The sequence below is a fragment of the Pelecanus crispus genome, chromosome 5 (assembly GCF_030463565.1).
Source record: "Pelecanus crispus isolate bPelCri1 chromosome 5, bPelCri1.pri, whole genome shotgun sequence".
In the NCBI taxonomy this organism is placed as follows: Eukaryota; Metazoa; Chordata; class Aves; order Pelecaniformes; family Pelecanidae; genus Pelecanus; species Pelecanus crispus.
In genome coordinates, this window is record NC_134647.1 from 82,429,660 (window position 1) to 82,448,612 (window position 18,953).

General features: G+C 41.7%; 1 protein-coding gene across 2 annotated transcripts in view; it reads left to right on the forward strand.

Annotated features, from left to right (window-relative positions):
• The window catches only part of SLC30A7 (solute carrier family 30 member 7), a 31,982-nt gene extending 17,850 nt beyond the window's left edge, over positions 1-14,132 (forward strand). For both annotated transcript variants that reach the window (XM_075710851.1, XM_075710852.1), the window contains exons 9-11: positions 9,375-9,465; positions 10,484-10,633; positions 13,169-14,132. In XM_075710851.1, the coding sequence (XP_075566966.1) occupies positions 9,375-9,465; positions 10,484-10,633; positions 13,169-13,216 (289 nt within the window). In that variant the 3' untranslated portion in view covers positions 13,217-14,132. The remainder of the gene's footprint in view (positions 1-9,374; positions 9,466-10,483; positions 10,634-13,168) is intronic.
• The last annotated feature ends 4,821 nt before the right edge of the window (positions 14,133-18,953 follow it).

An 18,953-nucleotide genomic window follows, 5' to 3' on the forward strand; every position in this document is an offset into this window, starting at 1 on the left:
TCTATTAATCTCAAAAAATGGGAGAGAAAATGTGCAGGTTGCCAAGGGGGAAGAAAGTATTTCTGAGGTACCAGCTGAGTAAAACACAGGTTTCCATACGCTTTGTGTTTTAAGGGTCCAGCTTTGTGTGCAGCAAAGCACGTGAGGAGTGCTGATCAGAAAATACCACGTGAATGAGAATTTTTTTCTTCCATTAGTACAGAGGTTGGAGGAAGACTACCTTCCATCACAGAGCTTTCATAGTAAAGCTGTTTCTGTGTCTTCTAGCACAGTCAGGAGGAACGTCTGAGGTCCATCTTCTATGCTGAAAATGCTGGAGGAGTTCACTGTTTGCTGTGTCTTTTGACCTGATACCAGACCTCAGCCCGTGACATGATTTTCTAGGTCCACAACGCTAAAAATGATCTTTAGAATCATTATGCTAACCGAGTGCAGTCAGCTGCATCGTAGTCAGTAGAAGCAAGCCTGCATTTCTTGCAGACTGACACATCCTGGCACAGCCGTGGAACAAATGCTGATTGCAGGGGTGGGGGTTCTTTATTTTTTTTTAAGCAGTCCAACCAACTTAACTACTGATGGCTTTGCTTGAAATGCACTTAAACGAGCTCATAAACAAGGTGGCTGGCGGTTTCAGGTGGATATTCTTTGAGAGCTTGAGTCCCCTTTTGTGTCATTTGACTTGTAGTAATCTTCATTTACACTTCTGGACATAAAACCATTGTTTATTCTGCCTTGTTCCTCACGGTGCTCTGTGTGTCAAGTGCTCTTTAGAATGAATGCAAAAGGTTTGTCAGATTTTTCCCATAAGGTGATCTTTGTAACAGTAATGTGGGGGCGCAAGTGATGATTGCTAGGATATATGATAGTTTTGTCCTTAATCTTGTCAAGTCACCTAAATCTAACCTAGAGAAAAAATTATACTGAAATTTTGTGAAATTCAAAATTTGAGGGGAAAAACGTTGTTTGCAAAAAGACTTTAAAGTGATAGTGGCAAGAGCTGTGTCTAGTTTTTTTTGTTTAAATTGTCTGTTTGCGCATGGGGGGTGTGTGGGTTTGAGATGTTCAATATCTACTACAGGGATTCCTGGCCGCTTCTGTGGGTGTATTTGCAACCTTGATAACTTTTTGGGGGGATTTGGCTTTAGATTAAACGATTGTCTGTTGTTTCAGAGGAATATCTGTCAATTTTACTCGTGCGGAGTAGCCCACTTGTGTCCCTTTTACGAGTTGAAGCAGCTTTGATAAGGTGGAGTGGGATAGGAGTACCTGTGTGCCCCCGCAAGTGGGTCCATGCACGTGTGTTTAAAAATCGGGATCTGTTCTTTGTGACTGTAATAAAGCAAGCATAGTTTTGAGTCAGAGATGCAAAAGCCAGTCTGATAAAAGTTGTCCAAAAGTTTTAATGCTGTCTGGGGACTTTCCCCTCGTTGGGACTGTAAAGCTTTGCTTCTTTCAAATAGGGTTGTGTAAAAGCCCCGAGGTGCTGTCTCCTCTTACAAGAGCGCTTTAGCTCTTTGGTTTAAATCTAAATAGTAGTCTATTTTATTGCTGATCTTCCAAAGCTCTTTTGCATGACTCCACATTTTAAGTATATGAAATTGTCCATTTCCATTTTAATTAGCTGCTCGGACCTCTGGTTCGACATTAAATGTGTTAGTTGTTAACTGATGAACTAGAGCAGGCAATACTCTCATTACTGCTGTTAATATTAACCAACAGCTCTTGGTGAAAGCAAAACCTTGAGTGCGGATCTGCTTCTATGTCTCTGAGTACTCTGAAGCTTTAAAATAAAGTGGTTGAAATGTCAAAATCTGTATGGAAATGCTTTTGCTCTTGGCTGTCAACTTGTTATTTGGGAGGGAGGCTTCTTTCCTAGGAGAATGTCTTTTTATGTGTGCGTATGTATCTTTGAGCTCTTGTTGTGCTGGCCTTCTGTCACTTGTTCTCAAATGCCAAATTACTGTATTGGGTTAAGACTTGCCTATGGTACAGGTGCTTTTCTGTCCTCAGGAAGGTATCTTAGGAAACAGTTGTGAATATTGCAGATGGGTACATGAGTGTAAATCTAAAGTCATGGTGGGAGAGTGGTCCAGACTTGAATCTTTTCTGTTATTAATTTTTAGATAATGAGGATACACCGTTCTGAATGTTAGTCTAGAAACCCCACTGGTTGTATATGAAAATAAAACATACGTTGAGCAAATTATTTTTTTTCATGAAGCTGGAAATTCCCAATAAAATGCAAAGCGGTAAATGAATTTTTGCTCATGTTGGTTGGTGGCTTTCTCCTCAAAGGGAAAGATCCTCAGACCAGTCTAGATGACAGTATCCCTTTGGATGTGTGTTTAGTCTAAGTAGTTAGTAGGCTTTCCAGCTGGAATGAGCTGGCATAGAGATGAATTAGGACAGAATTTTAGATGTAAATTCGAGGCAGGAGTCTTCTATGGGATAAACAGCATTCTTGTAAACAGGATAATAAGGTACTTTGAAAGAAGTCTTTGGATTCCTAACTTTAAAAAGTAGTTTTCTTAATCAGCTGAACAATCTGGGACACTATCACTATTGGGATTTGGGAAAGATTATATTCTTGCAGTATGATGGGTGCTACTGGAAGTACGTATTCAGAAACACGTTTGAATTATTTTCAACAAAACCAGGCTTGTTTTCTGATGCTGAGCTTTAGCTTTTAAATATGTGGTTTTTAAATACATAAATATGTATTTAAAAGAGGAATTCTTGTGGTAATCAGTGCAGGAGGAGCAAAGATAATGGTGTGACAGTAGTTCGGTATGCAGGCTTGAGACTAGTGAGAATGCATTCTGTCTTTTTAACAAATTACTACTTGGTACATTTTAAGTTGTTTGAGGGTTTAATGAAGTTTATTTTTTGCTTTTTTTGCAGAACAAAATGTGCATATACCACTTAACCTGGTAGTGATTTGGCTTCAATCGTGTATCCTCCAAGTCACTGCTTAATGGTCTGAGTTTGACTTAGAGTGTGTGCAGGGTGTGGGGAGGGGGTAGGTTTAATCCAGGGCTCCTTTTTTTTTTTTTTTTTCCCCAGTCTGTATTCTTTCTGGGATACTTATGTATCCAAAGAGGGAATAAAGGCAGAACACAAATCCCTATTCCCTTCTGTGGAACTACATCTAATGAGTGAGTAGAATATCAAAGCAGTTGCATGCAAGTGCAGAGGGGAATTGTTGCTCTTAATCCAAGATTGCTTGTGTCTAGATGAAATAACTGTTCATTTTTTGTTGAGTGTTTGCTTGCTTCAGTGTTGGGCAGCTCTCTCTGATTTATTTGTCTTGCCTGCTCCTATTAGTGAGTCTTCTCTGTTCAGTTTTCTGAAATGATGGCAACACGTGCCAAAAGAAATCACAAAAATATCTGTATAGGATGACTAAAGAACTTATCGTTGCAATATAAAGCTGTACAGCCTCTAATTTGTAACCTGTTTTGTCTTGAGCAGATGCACGAAGGGTTGAGCAACGCCTCTTCAGAGAAGTCAAGCAGTGCTTTTAATTCAAATGGTTGAGCCTTCCTGTAGACAACATCTCTAATTAGTGCAAATTGTCAACTGCTCACACGGTTGCTCTGTGTTGCTCCTGTGATCCTTCGCTAAAGCTGCTCTAAGGTGACATGCTTTCTGCCTAACTCCTCGTGAGTTAGCGCAGAACGTTCTGGCTGCACAGGGAAAATCGGGTGTGGGAGTCTTCTGAGGTTGTTTCCACTGACAAATAAATACACTTCTAGGCTTAGTGGAAGCAGAAATCGGGCAGCTCTTACTAGAGTATAGAGAGGTAAGATCAGTCGCTTCCCTTTTAGTAGACTATGTCTGCATCCCAGCAAAAGCCTGTCTTCCAGTAGGATTATACAGAAATGTTGTTAATACCTGTTACATCTCATGCTTTAAAATTTGTCTCTTTGGAGGAAGAGCCCTCATATTACTGTTCTGATAATAGAGAGGCGAAGGCATGAAGTCAGATACTTTCTACTTTGCACATTTCATTATGCTTTTACTGGCTGCAGAAAGTTGTGTTTTCTCCATTTATGTATTTCTGCTGAGTCTTGACAAGCAGAGGGCTTGGTAGTTTGTGGTTTCTCAGTTGCAGGGCTGTATCCTGCAATCTTTTAAAAATCTCTGCACCATAAATCTCTGGCAAATTCTGAAGGATGAAGCTGGTGTGGGTGGCGGGTTGTAGCTCTTGAGTGTTCCTGGATACTACCACTAACATCTGATGAATCTTTCTTTGATTACTTTCTGTACTCTCTCATGCAAGTGTCCATTTAATTATAAAGCATAAATAGCACATGCTTAAAACAGGCCAGTCTGTTTTAGTAGCATTTTGTTTGAAGTCTTTTTTTTTTAAAAAAAAAAGCTTGCCTATTTCATAGTTGTTCAGGTTGAGACTCTTCAAGTATTTTCCAAGGTGTTTTCCTCATAATTTAATGTGCCTGAATCAATAAACAATTTCTCAAGTCTCTAAAACGCTTTTAATATTTAAAACTAAATGCTCATTTATTATTTTAGCCTTAGGATTCTAAGCCTTACTCTGAATATTGAAGCAATTTTAGTATTTCGATCAGCTATGTGAAATTAGTCATCAAGCAAAAGCCACAACTCCAGCATAAAGCAAGAAGTTTGTCCGAAACCACTATTACAGCCACATGTTTCTAGAAAGGCACCGTAGACTAAATATGATACTAGATTGGATAGAGCATGCAGACTACATATTAAGTGGTTAAAGAAATGAGGCAATTTACTTCAGTCATTTAGTGAAGTTGTTTCCATGGGTTACATCATTTTTACATAAGGTCTAGAGCTGCTTGAACATGATAGAATATGAAAGAGCTTTGGGGGAGAGCATGCCTGTGACGTTTGGGGTCTATGCCTATAATGTTTGGGGCAGAACAGTAGAAAAAAAATTACTTTTTTTAAAATGAAATGCTGCATTCACTAAGATTCAGAAAGAATGTTCTATAGCAAAACTCCCCCAAACTCGCATGCTCGGTGGTGTTTTGAGCCATCGTTGCTGAATGGCGTGTACTACCTTTATTGACAGCGTAATGGTACCTGCCAGCCTTGCTTGAGAATCAAAGTACTGCATTATTATGAGAACAGGCAATTTAAAATTGGAAAAGTAGATGTTAAACCTGTGATCCTTGTCTTGGGCAAAGCCTGCAGTCTGATTAAAATTGCCCTTGCCTAATAGAAAAAATGTATTAAAATTCTGAAATAGGCTGACAGTGTTGGCGCTGCAGATGTGGATGGTGGCTGGAACGAGAAAAAAGAATTTTGAAAGCTGGCTGTAGGTTTCCAGCTATGGTACTTGAAGAACCATAGCTGGTCTTGCATCTTAGCAGTGTTTGTTTACCTTCCGCAAAATCTATCACAAGTATCCTCTATTTTCTATAGAAAACATTCACTAAATGAATTCCCTGCTGTGCTCCGACTGCAATGACTGTGTAAAGGGTTCTTTACCCCGGAGCTGTTTTCAGCCTTGGCATCCAAGATGATTGCAATGCCAGAGTCTTGCTAGCCATGCCTACGAAACCAGTGGCATAAACAGGATGGCACTGGAATGGGTATGAGCGTTATCTGAACGTGATGCAAGCTGATTAAGAGTCTGATGCTTTCACCCTCCATTGTTAATCGAGCCATGCGTAGTAGTGGCAGGCTGGATTTATCAGATGCATATCAATAGCCTTTATCTGTTTGAACGCCTTTCGCTTCCTCTGTAACAGTGTATGTGAAAGCGCGAGGTACTGCTAACGCGTCTTACGCGTCTTGCACGCATTAGCCGCTTTTGCTATTACGGCTTTGGTAGAGCATATGTTTATGTCCCGAGTCTTGCTGTGGGTTAGCGCCTCTTTCAAATCCCATCGTCTTGTGAAAGTGTGGTATTTTAGATTCAAGGCTTGGTAATCAGAGACGATTGGAGAATTGTGTCCGCTTTAGCGGCAAAGCTTACAGACTGCTTAGGCATGAAAAAACTCTCCACTTGGTGAGAATTCAGCATTATTTATTTTCCTCAGTAATTTTTTTGTAAATTAAAAAAAAAAGGGGGAAGTACCAGTGCAAGAGTTGCTGCGGAGACAACCACGTGTATTTTGCACTAATGACTAATCCAAAAAAAAAGGAAAGCTTGGTCAAATTTTCTAACCACGTTTTCAGCCTGCTTGGTATTGTCATCTTTCCTAGCGTCTTCTTCAGTCACATGAGATGGAACTTGTATTTCTAGTGCTTCCTGGCGATTAAGTAACACTGTTTTTTAGTTTGTCTTTGAGAAAAGAGCATAGTGTGTGGAGTTCTGGGTTTTAATTAAAGGTTTTGTACTTCAGTAGTATGCACGAAACAATGGAAAACCTGAGACGTCAGAAAACCAGATTCTAGAGTTTGTCACGTTAGTTTGGCTTCCAGTAAAAGACCACCTTGTAAGGTAGCATCCTTTCGGATGCAGAGATGCGCGCGTGGGCCTCTGTGCTCCAGCAGCGTTTGTGAGGGTGTATCACATCACTGCTGCTGTCTTTTGGCCTTTTTGGCTTTGCAGAAGATAAATTTCCAGCTGAACACTGTGTCTAAGTTAGGGGAGGGAGGTGTGACCTGGGATACTCTTCAACTTCCACTTAGAGTATCAAGCCACGTCCCAATTTACCTCTATTCTTTGGACTTTTAAGCTGTTGCTGTTTCAGTTAAACACCATGGCTTTAGCTTTTTTGTGAAGTCTGGATAAAAGCACGACTTGGGCAGCATTACTGCCAAAAACTTGCACAGGAGGTTTCTCTCTTAAAGCTTTAGTGCGGAGCCATTACAGAAACATGACTAGGTGAGATCTTGCCAGCAGGGAGACTATCTTTTAAGCTGTACCACCTATATACTAGGAGTGGAGTGTCTTTCCCCATTCACCTTCTTGTATATGAGTTGATTTTTGAGCTAACGGTTCCAATATGTGCTGCTTAAAACTGCACCCCATTGCCTGGCGAGGAGAGACGGTCTTTGGTGCTTGCACACACCCTGCTGATTGCATAGGCTCAACTTGGAAGATCAGTTCCTTAGGCAACAAGGTTTTCAGAATGAAGCAGATCTTAATTTTAAATGCATCTTCAGCTGAAGAGCTCTCTAATGGGGTTTTAACTTCTTCTTTTCAATGTGCATCCTGTTCCAGAATGAATCAACCAGTTTCACTGACCAGATCCTTTTTTGGAATTGGTTAACATGCCCAACCTGCTAGTCTTAAATTTCCGTAGGCTGTCTCTCTAGATCTCCTACTTGCCAATTCATTTCCATTTTGTCAGATAATGTACATCGGCTTTATCAAATAATGTAAATAAGGTGTGCAAATCAGATGGTTTTGGTTAGATTTGTTTCATGGATTTTTTTCACTCTTAGTGGTATGTTCCAATAAAAAGGCAAGCTCCTACATTCTCCGTTCCTTTAGTCCTTTCCCTGGGAAAAAGTACGCAGCCTGTACGTGTGTGTTTTTTGAAGCCTGTGTATGCGTATCTTAGAGGGGCCTCGTTAAATTTATGGGGATGGAGTCAGCGTTCAAAAACTTGTATTCCGTTTGCATCCTGAACTTGTGTATTGGTCTTTCAAGGTTTTTATTAAGAGGCAAACCTGCATTTTAAATAGTGAGTTAAGCTGAAATCAATTCAGCAATGGAGTATTTTGGCAGCTCCAGCTCCCTTTGATGTAATGCTGGTGCCATGGACGTTATTTAGTGAGATGGCTCCATTGGTAAGAGAACCTTTTCCCCTAAACTTCTGTAATCCACTGTCTGTAGAATGTGACACTCCAATTAAGCTCCCTGTAGACAGCTTGGCAGTTAGCGCATTGCTAAATGTTTCATTGTCTTGGTGACAGGTCCAGTTCAGGCAACTCCTGCCTGCCCCTAATTGCTGCTGCTTATTTCTGAACCGATTCCTTGATTCCTCGGTAGCAGCGCAACTGCGTGAGGCCACGTGACAGAGTGCATCAGGCAGCGAATTTGGCTGGAATAACCAGTGCGCCTGCAAGGAGACTTAATTTTAGGGTGGTGGTTTTTCCAGGGGTTCATTAGACAAGAGTCATGCACCCTCAGCTCCCTCCCAGCCCTGGGCAGGGATTAGCCAAGGAGCGAGCGGAGCAGTCGGTCGGCCAGCACTGCTTCCATGTACAAATGGAAGCATCCCTTCAAAAATGGAAAGGGATGGTTAGGCCATGCCGTTCGCCGTCTGCAAATACACAGCTGGTCTGTGCAGCGCGTTCGACATCGCTTCATGAGATTTTGAACAAAGCTTCTGCGGCTTCCCTTAACAGACGGCCCGATTAATCTCTTACGAATGTTTTCTGGTTGCCTTTTATCCCAACACTCTCTGTACTCCAGCTGTGATGCCAGTGCTGAACGCTGAAACTCAGCTAACAGTTTCTGAAATATATCATCGCTTTTGGTCTAGAGTGTTAGGTCATTTGCATGCTCTTGAAATTAGATTGCTATTTACATTTCAGTATTGGGCTATAGATATTTGTCATCCTCTTGAAAATTTTAGGACGCTCTACTGAGCCAGACATGATGCACTACTCCTAAACAAAAAATCACCGTACTGAATACTTAATAAGAGTATAAATTTTTAGTGGTGGCTTCAGGGTATGGGCTTACTGGTCTCCTGGTTTTATATACCAAAAAAAAAAAAAAGGAAAGAAGTAATAATAATAAAGGGTATTAAGTGTCATCTTAGTTTGCTGATTAAACAAGACCATTTGGCCGGGAGAGAACCTCTAATTGCTTCCAAATGTTTAATCCTTGAGCTTGGATGAGACCCTACACTTAGTTCACTTCAAGAATATGCTAAGTTGTCTGTTTATGACAAAATAACTTTGTTATAGCTGGACTTGTCCATACTAATTTTGTTGTATGATCTCTCCATTATTATCTTAGTTCATAAGAAAAATATGCATTAAGCCAAACACAAAAGCAAAAACCATTTCAGTTGCATGTTTTTATGGCCTGTTGTGAGTGATTGCCATGGAAGTAGGTTTTGGGTTTGAGCTATTAGCCGCTTTGTCGCATAACTTTTAAAACACTAAGAGAGTTCATCTCAAATCCCATGATTGAAACTATTCATCTTTTGTGATTGTCCACCAGTTGTCTTTGTGGAAAATCCGGCGGAGAAGTAATCTTGCCTTTGGGAAGACACCATAGCAATTTTGTCGATCCTTTTATTTTCTGTACCAGACTTTCATGGCAACTTTCTCAGCTTCTGGTGAAACAACTCAAGAAAAATTCTTCAAGAGCATTAAGGAATGTTATGTTGCTCTTTGTTCTGCATCTTTTGAAAATGTAATAGTAGCTAACTTCTTTTTTTTTTTTTTTTTTTTTTTTTCCTTTCCAGTATTGTTCCACTTTTAAAAGAATCCATTGGAATTCTGATGCAGCGAACTCCTCCTTCCCTGGAGAATGCCCTGCCTCAGTGCTACCAGAGGGTGAGCTCTTAGGCCGTTTTTGCTTCAGGTCGAGCTGCTGCCCGCATCAGCCCCAGCTTTGTGTATGAGGATATTTTGTGATGTTTTTTCTAGTAATGCCTGTGAAAGGTTCCTTAGACTGTACAAATGGAGGTACCAGTTTGATTCTTCCCTTTCTGAAGTCCTAAATTGTATGTAGCTTCAGCTCGGTTTGTGTGTTAAACCATGGCTGTGTTGGTTTAGAAAAACAGGTCCTGAAGCTTCTCCTCTCCGCGTACTTTGTGCTGATACAAAGTGCATAACGTTTCTCTGTTTTGTTGCGGTTGTGTCTCCCTCAAAATCTAGTTCTTAGTAAAGGGAGTAACATTGGAAGTGTCTTTTTAAGAGTACGTAGATTACTCTGGATTTGACCTCTCCTGGTACTCCCGTTTAACTTCCTATTACGGTGTCACAGCCGGAACGTTTGAAGTGCCTTTGCGAAGTTAGTACAGAGCACTTGGAGGAGTGCCGTCTTTCCTCAGGAAGTTACAGGGCTGCAATTGTCACGGGGAGGGTTTGCTAAAATTGGACAGAGGAAGAAGAAGGGTTTTGACAGGACAAACCTAAGCCCTCGCAAAATATTTACAGAAATATTAATATATTTCTGTTAATAGTTAGAACCTCTCACAGATTGTTTTATGGGAAAATGCCTGCATTTGCAAAAAGTGCTGTTTTAATTGCATGCCCTCTCAAATTTATTAACTGTGACTTTTTTTCTCTCTTGGACACCGCTCTTCAGAAATGGTTTCAGTCAAATATACGTAGAACGTAAATGCAGCAAGAAACAAAATCATGGCGCATACGTACAATCTGTATGTTTTCACCTTCCTTACGATTACTGAGATAGTAATAAGGAATTTAAGTGAAATACCACAAATTGCACAGTGAACTAGAAGTAAAAGAAAGCATGGGCTTTCATAATATTTTCTCTAAAAAAACCTAGTACAGATAAACATTTTCTGAAATACATTTTTTTTTAAAAATTGCTTGTATTTTTTAGGTGCAGCAGTTGCAAGGAGTATACAGTTTACATGATCCACATTTCTGGACCCTCTGTACTGACGTTTACATAGGGACTTTGAAATTATTAGTAGCTCCTGATGCTGATGGAAGGTGGATCCTAAGCCAGACTCACAATATTTTTACTCAGGTATGTCTCGCCAGTGGAACTCACCTCTCAAAGCATTAAGTTGCCTGCCACGTGATGTGACATTGCAGTGCTTACCAAGAAAAATGAGATGGTTCTGGTTTTGGTATCGGTGTGTTCGTGAAAAGCTCCTTTGCTCCAGCTGTACAGAACAATTTCAAAACACTCAGTAGTGCAGATGGAATTGCTGTACCTCTCTGCATTGGTTTTGGATGCCACTTAACGGAGGTGACAGCTGCAGTTGCCTGAAGAATATCACATTAAATTGAAACCCTATATTGACCTATGAGGAACCAAGAAAATAGATGAGGCTTCCCTCAAGACAGGGCTTCTGACCGCAGACTGGGCCTCTTTAAGCTTTTCACTGTGCTGATGCTGTATTTGTCATTCATTTCTATGCCTCTAAGAATCCATCGTCTTTGCATCTTTTGTTGTCTTCTAGTAACACCCACGCTATGGTGATTGCTAGTTAAAATGTGACCATCGGTTGTCATGTTGTATAGGAACAGTGTGTTCCTCTTTATTTCCCTACAGGTTATTTTTTCTTTTTTTTTGTATAGATAGTGATAGCACTTGTAGCTGATACGAAATGCTGGCATTCTTGTGAACGACAGAAACCTTACTAGAAGTTGATGGTTCTTGCCTTAAGATGAAAATCTTACAAATTTCAGAAAGGTTTTTCTGTTGCTTCCTCATACTTTTAACCATTAAACATGAAATTCGGTTTGGCTGCCTATTCCAGTATAGCTACTGGATATGCATGGTTTACAAGTAGAACCTCGAGTCTGTTAAGATAAAATTAGACAGTTCTTCTCCAGCAAGAGAACTTTGTGAAGAGTACAGCTGGAAACTTATTCTCTCTCTCTTCCACCATCCAGAGCCAAACATCCTGGTTTTATTCTTGATATTGGAGGACTGTATTTGAAAAAACTATAATGTTTTTCCATAATGTCTTTTCTCTGCTTTTGAGTAACGGAGAGTTCTGTAGCTGCTAAGGAGACAAATGGTCCTGTTTATAACCAGTGTTTTAGGTAACAAAATATTGTCAGCTAAAGGGTAATATTTTGGAGAGACGTAAATTACTGACTTCTCTAAGTCAGTTGGACAGTGAAGAAAGGGGGCTTCCGATCAGGTATATTTGATACTGTAAATAAAAAAGGCTTCTACCAGCAGTTTAATTGGTGCTTGCATAAATGTTCTTGTCAAAGCTTTCTACGTGGGGAAAGTCCTTGTGTGCTCGCATGCACGTTCTTCCCCTTGTTCCGAGTGCTCCAGTGGTCTGCTGCGTTGGCAGCTTTTGTGTGTGATGGCTTAGTGAATCATTTATGCATCTGATAAGCGCCCCTTTTATTAACTGTTTTATAACATTTATTAAAAATTCCAGACTGGATTTTTTTATTTGCTTGGGTTTTTTTAAATGCATCTTGCATACTCAGTTTCTGGACTCTCAGGAGAAACGCCACTGAAGCCAACCCTACAACGTGCTGCCTGAGTGCATGAATTCTTTTGAACTCCTTATATTTTAAGGAAATTTAAAGTAATCGGTCATGGGGAACCCAATACATTTATAGAACTGGTTCAAACAACAAATCCCATGTTACGCTCTTGTGCTTAGCTCCGTTTTAAACTGACAGCTCTTCAAGCAGCTTGCTTTTCAGGAAGCTAAGCTTGTACAAAAGAAAGTAAGAATGACTTCTGTGCAGCTTCACGTGTGACAGTTATTTAGGATGAATCGGAAAAGGTAATGCAGCAAAGCTCATGTTAATATATAGCTACATATGCGCACTTGATTGCGTGAAGAACTACGTAGTCATGCAGCGCTCTCGAAGTTCGTAGGCTTCCAAATTGCCGCTGTGTCAGTGAATGATGTGCTAAATGCAGAAGACGAATTACAGGAAAATAGGATATGGAGTTTTTTCATCATAGAATCATGGAATGCTCTGGGTGGGAAGGGACCCTTAGGGCCCCCCCAGCCCAGCCCCTGCAGTGCCAGGGACAGCTTTAACCAGCCCAGGGTGCTCAGAGCCCCGTCCAGCCTGGCCTGGGATGGTGCCAGGGATGGGGCCTCCACCGCCTCTCTGGGCAACCTGGGCCACTGCCTCACCACCCTCAGCGTGAAACATTTCTTCCTTATACCCAGTCTAAATCTGTTCTGCTTTAGTTTAAACCCATCACTCCTTGTCCTGTCACCACAGGCCTTGCTAAAAGCTTGCCCCCCCCTTCCTGCAGCCCCTCTCAGCACTGCCAGGCCGCACTCAGGCCTCCCCGCAGCCCCCTCCTCTCCAGGCTGAGCACCCCCAGCCCCCCCAGCCTGGCCCCGCAGCAGAGGGGCTCCGGCCCTCGGGGCATTTCTGTGGCCTCCCCTGGCCCCGCTCCAGCAGCTCCGTGTCCTGTGCTGAGGGCCCCGAGGAGTAATGTACTGCTAAGTACGTTTGCTAGGTAACGTACTGATGTGGACTGGTGTTCAGGGCAGTTAAAATGCTTTGGCTTTACAGATTTTTATTTTTCTTTTTTAACTCTCCTTCTCTTTTTCCATAGGCAGGAGTAAGACAGCTTTACATACAGATTGATGTCGCAGCCATGTAGTGAATCGATGACGTTGTGCTGTTGGACCAAAGTTTTCCGTACTGTAACGGTGTAACAACGTACTTCTCGAGACAGAGCCTGCCTCCACCACTGTTCTGGAATCGACTGAGTAGATTTCTGCCCTTGGGCTATGGATGGCGTTTACTTCTAAGGAGTAAATATTGAATGAATGTTATGGACTTTGGGTCTTGTCTTTTTGTGGCCCCTAAACTTGTTTTTGAGGGTTTTTTTACTTACTAAGATTGTGGTACTGGAAACCCTGCCATGTCTTCAGTAAAGCTGCTGAAACCACTGCTCATTCCCATAAAACCAGTGTTATCAACAATTGGAAACTTGTTTTGTAGATAATGTCACGATGGCTGACATGCTTCAATATAATTGTATGTTTGTACAATTGTTTGTACTTTGCAAACTTAATGAACCAAACCATATTGGGTTTTCCAAGTGCCTTTTATATCAGGAGAGGTATTTGCCAGCATAAATACGGAGCATCAAAGGGTTTTATTACTTTTACAAATATCTTGTATGCAGTCTGATTATTTACTAGTGGTGTGTGGGGGGGGGTTGTGTACTTGCATAACTGTAGATGTTAGACTTCCCATATACTTGCGTCGTACCAGACAGACAGAAACATTCTAAATGTAAAAGGCAAAGCTGTCACAAAGAGACTTGCTCCCAAAACAAGCTGGATATTTTGTTGCACATACCTTGTGGAAATGATTTTAGTCAAAATATTAGATTTAACTCCAATTCTTAGTCTCTTCATACCCTTGAGAGTAATGAGACGTTACGTGATGCTACGCGTGTTCATAGCCACTGAAACAACAGGCAGCTGAGGGAGGAGGCTGGTGATGGAAGCAATGCTTGAAGGTTGATTTTTTTTTATCTTCCAAATTATGTGGTGGGAAAAATTAAATCCCTGAATTGTTTGTGAAGGCTTAAGTCTCCTTGATTTTAACAGGTTGTAATTTTTTTTTTATTAAAGCGATTGGTGAGATAACTTTTGCCTTTCCAAATACTGAAAATAGTTATTCCTGGTGGTTATACCTGAAATGGAAATAAGGGCCGTGGTTCATGCTGTTTGATTATGCTTCTTCCAGGTTGACAAGTCTGATATTTTTTACTATCTTACTGTAGCCTGTAGTTTTCATGGGGGGAAAAAAAAATGCTCAGTGCAGTAAGTTGGTTTTTTTCCAGAAACATTAGTCTGTCATAGTTTTCTAGCACTTATAATCATTTTACATTTTCAGATCTGAGCGTTTTTTTAAAAGACAATCTGCTATACTTGGTGTTACAGATGATAATTCCACTATGCTGTAGCAGTTAACTTCGTAATGGAAGATTTTATAAGAGGGCATTTTACAAACAGAACATGGTGGAGTAAAAGTCAAGATGGGCATTCTGATAAATCGTAGCCGCTACTGACTGGTATGGATTTTAAGAATTCTTCTGGTACCTGATGTGTGGTAACACTGAAATCCAGGCCCTCTGAAGCTGACAGTGTCTGTGCGGGCACTGTGTGAGTACCAAAGATTTATTTCCAGAAATGGTTGGTTTGCCACTGATGTTGCTGAATTCATGACAGTGAAGAGTTTCTTGCATTCATTCTGTTGTTCCCGTATAGCACCTGAATTTTGACCTCTCTTAATGTGAAAACATGACAGTTGCCAAATTGGTATGCGGTTCCTGAATTTTCCAGATGAGACACTGAAGCAGGAGTGGTGATTTTGTACAAAGCTTGGGGGAGTACTCTTGTGCTTGGAACTGCAAACTGGGTGTAAAGAAAAACAGCAGTAAAAAGCCACGTACGTATCGCTTGTAAGCTTTACGGTCTCTGCCAGTCTTCAGATCCTCCTTTATCCCTGTCGCTGGTTTCTGATCCTGCTCGCTTCTCCTGGGGATGCAGGTGCAGCGTGCCGTGTCCGGGGGCTGCGCTGTTCCCCATCTCTCCTCCTGCCTGGCACCTGTCAGGCTCCCTCCCCATCGCCCCTTGCGGATGCTCCGCTCCGGAGTTCCTAACTGGAGGATGGGATCCGAAAGCTACACGGCGCAGGGTGAAGTGCAGGAATCTGTTGAGCAGATTTGGGTATTGCAGTTGAAGATGGCCTTTGCATGTATGTTTGCAGAAAAGGTAATTAAAATCTGGTTGTGATTACAGGGCGGAGGTCTCTCATACTGTTCTGTAGGTCGTTGCATATCGACTGCTGCTTGGTGGCTGACAGCATGAGTTCTTGATTTTTTTTTTAATCTTTATTTTAATAGTTGATGTTACTATTTGAGCCTAGAGAAGATCAACTGGTATCACTTGAAAGGCAAGCACCAGCCAACTTCATTGCAACTGTGTCATGATCCAAGAGCAGGCTTTGGCTTATATCGTTTTTATACTGGCATGTTTCAGGACTGAATATTCCTGGACTTGCTGAAATACAGTAGTGCTGCCCAAGATGCTGGGCTTGGCCACTATTTTCATTTTCTTAATAAAAAGACAACTGCTACAATTTCTTTCCAAGTGAGAATGTGCCTGAGTGGCCGTTGGGTTGGGTTGTGTGGGTTTGTTTTTTTTTTTAAAGATGTACACCTACAAACTTTTTAAATATGGGAAATTGAGTGAAAAAGCCTACAAGCTGGTTATAATTACCCAATATTGATTTTAATTATTTTTTTGACATCTTTTCGTTGCTTATGAGGACTTCATCTGACTGTTGGAAGCATATGTACAAGTCTGAGTTTTCTAACCAAGACAGCACTTTCTTCATTAGGGACAACTTGATGTTTTTATAGGAAGAAATGTATCGTTTGTTAAATGTCATTGAGGATCGCGTAGGGAAGTCAGATTGAAAGTAGACTTCAAGCCTTTTGAGGCTTTCTGAAAAAGGATAAGCAGCACAAAATTCCACAGAAGGCAGGGTGGCATGTCCAGTAGGTAACCGCAATCACGCCTGCGATGTCAGTGAACAGTTGACGTGGGATTTTTCTCACCTATTAAGGGGATACTTGCTCGGGTTTTAGGAGAGTACAAGTCATGCGAGTGGAAGTGCAGCTTCTCCTATCCTGAGAGTCAGCGCTCCGTTATTTTGTTTTGCTAATCACCGAACACCTAGCTTATTGTAGAACACTTGGCTTTTAACGCTTCATTGGAGATGCATCGCATCAGTCAAACCAAGATGTGTGGGAATGACTGGCACCCAGAGATGGATGAATGTCTGCACATCATCTGCTAAAACTCAGCTTCCTGGTATCCAGTACTGAATTTTGAACCAAGGTTTCAAAGTGTGATTTTTTTTTCTTACGTTCTCATGTAGCTGAAGCTTCCCGTGGGGTTACTGGTCTGTCTTTGGGTTTGTTTTTTTTTTTTCTGTGACTGAAAACAGTAACTTACGACCATATTGTCCCAAAGACCAAGCCTGCAAACTGCATGATTTTTACAGGACCTACAGCAAAATAAGATAAAACAAGTGCTACAGAGTGTCTGTATGAAAATGCCCCAAACGCTTTCTTCCAGTGTTACTTACCATGATAAACCACTCTTGAGAGTACGCGCAGCGCCGACTGCTCTTTCCTAGGCTAATGCCGTAAGCCTACGCGTACGGCTAGACTTGTTCCCCAGACTGCAGAGAGCTGGGCTACTTGTGCGGTTTGCTGAACTAAGGCAAAAAGTGCTGGTCCAAATAAATGACTCGGCTTTTTTTTTTTATGTAATCCTGCTTACTACAAGGAAAGTTCAATTGCATCATTAGTAGGAGCTGCTGACACTATTTTCACATAAAAATTCAAACTGCTGCTACTAATAAGATGGACCTTAGTGACTCTTAATGCTCTTAATTTTTTTTTTTTTCCCCCTGAAAAGCCAGGTTTAAAGGTGAAGGAAAGTAAAGGGTCTCTCTCTCTCTTTAACTGTCCTAAGTGAACCCGTTTTGGGAATGTGAACAGGATGCAGGAGGGGAGAGAAGCTGCTGCTGACCTGCAGGTTTCCACCCTTTGCACCATGTGCAGGCCATTGTGAAGTTCATGGCTTTTCTCTCACAGCGCAGATTCCGGCTGCAGAAACCTTCCTGCTTCTCTAAAATGCAAATCCTAATCAATACTCACATAGCAAGACTGTTAAATACCAGGTCAGAGCAACAGCTTTAGTTAGGAATCAAGGCCTGTCCTGTTTCCCCCAGCAGCAGTTAGGCTGCCGCTTCCTAGGATCCTTCATTATCCCATCCCTTTGAAGCATCTTTGGGAATGAGGAGAGAGGGACTGTTTCTTTTTTTTTTTTTTTTCCTCTCTTCTTTTTTAATAATCCATTTCTCTGATCCCTAATACTGCCTCAGTGGTTAATTCCTCCTTCACACTGCTATTCAGTGTACATCCCTCTCTGCAACTTGCCGGGATGCCCTTCTGGCTTTGTCCCCGACTCAGGCTTTGCTGCAGTGACCGCCCCTGTCGGGACCTCCGCGGCCAGCGACTGCTGGAACGTGCGGAGATGCCGGTTACGCTTCTGCTGTGCCCGGCGCACGAGGACCGGGTGTCTCGCCGTGTGCAAATGCTGGCTTAATCCACTTGCCTGTTTCGGTGAGCTACAAAAGGTTCCTGCCTATGTGGCAATTTGGCGGAAATAATGTGTAAAAGGAGCCGTGTATTTCACTTCCCATGTGCATTGGAGTCTTTCACGTGTATGCTGGCACCTTGTACAAGAGTTAAATGAATCGCTACAGTATTTTGGCTGAAGCGTGAAATATTGTGAATGAAGAAATGGCCAGAGTGGTTCCTGGTAGCATACAGTGTGTCGCTTGCATTCAGCCCAGTGCTTGCCTTTAAATTACAGGATTGCTCTTAGCAGTGAGCTGACTAGTACAGTATCTCAAAACACCTGTAAAGAAATTGGAATGATAACACAAGGCAGCTCGCTAAAATTCTGAAGACTCGCTATGATTTTGTTCTGGAATGCTGATGTTTGTTAGTAGCTTAGCCATGACTTGTCCCAAGTGCAATATTAGCAATTTTTAATGTAATCTTTTCTACTTGAATTCAGTCTATATAAAATGTTGAATATTCTATATTGCTGAAAAGATAATGGGATCAAATTTCTTTCCAATAAATCTTCAGTTTAAACAAAACATGCATGGAGCTCTGCTTTGTTGTCATACCCGCCATGACGACTATTGAAATAGCAACCACCATCTTCCATGAGCTGATTTGGAAGAGAATTCTTGCCATCTGTTTGCTGAGAATTGGCTTGAGGTTAACTGTGGTTGCTGCAGTTTGAGTCCAGCACTTCATCAATGCTAGCATTAACATATGGAGAAACCCAGTTCTAGTTTAAGTCGCAGCCTTCTGAAATCAGAAATTCTGTGTGGCTTCTCCCTGTTTCACCAACTGTCCAAAGCGTGAGAGCGTGTTTGTTCTTTACAGCTAAACCAAGAAATTCTCACCTCTCTGTATGCACTCTCTCAAGTGGGAAGATGGCTACAGCCCTAGCAGCTTTTGCACGCTAATGGTCTCTACTGGTGCGAGAACTACAACGTTTCCGGCAAGCTGAAACAGCACAATTTAAGCTCTAACGTGCACTTGTAACAACGCGTGCGGTAGGCTTGGCTAACGTACTACAGCAGAAGTGATGCCAGACAGGTATCTGGCAGGCTTCCGCCGTCCTCTGCTTGCGCTCCCTCTCCTAGGCATCACGCCGCGGCTGCTGCTGGTGCCGGTGAAGTGACCCAGGCCAAGGGGGCTGAAGGTTGAAGGGCTCTGGCCG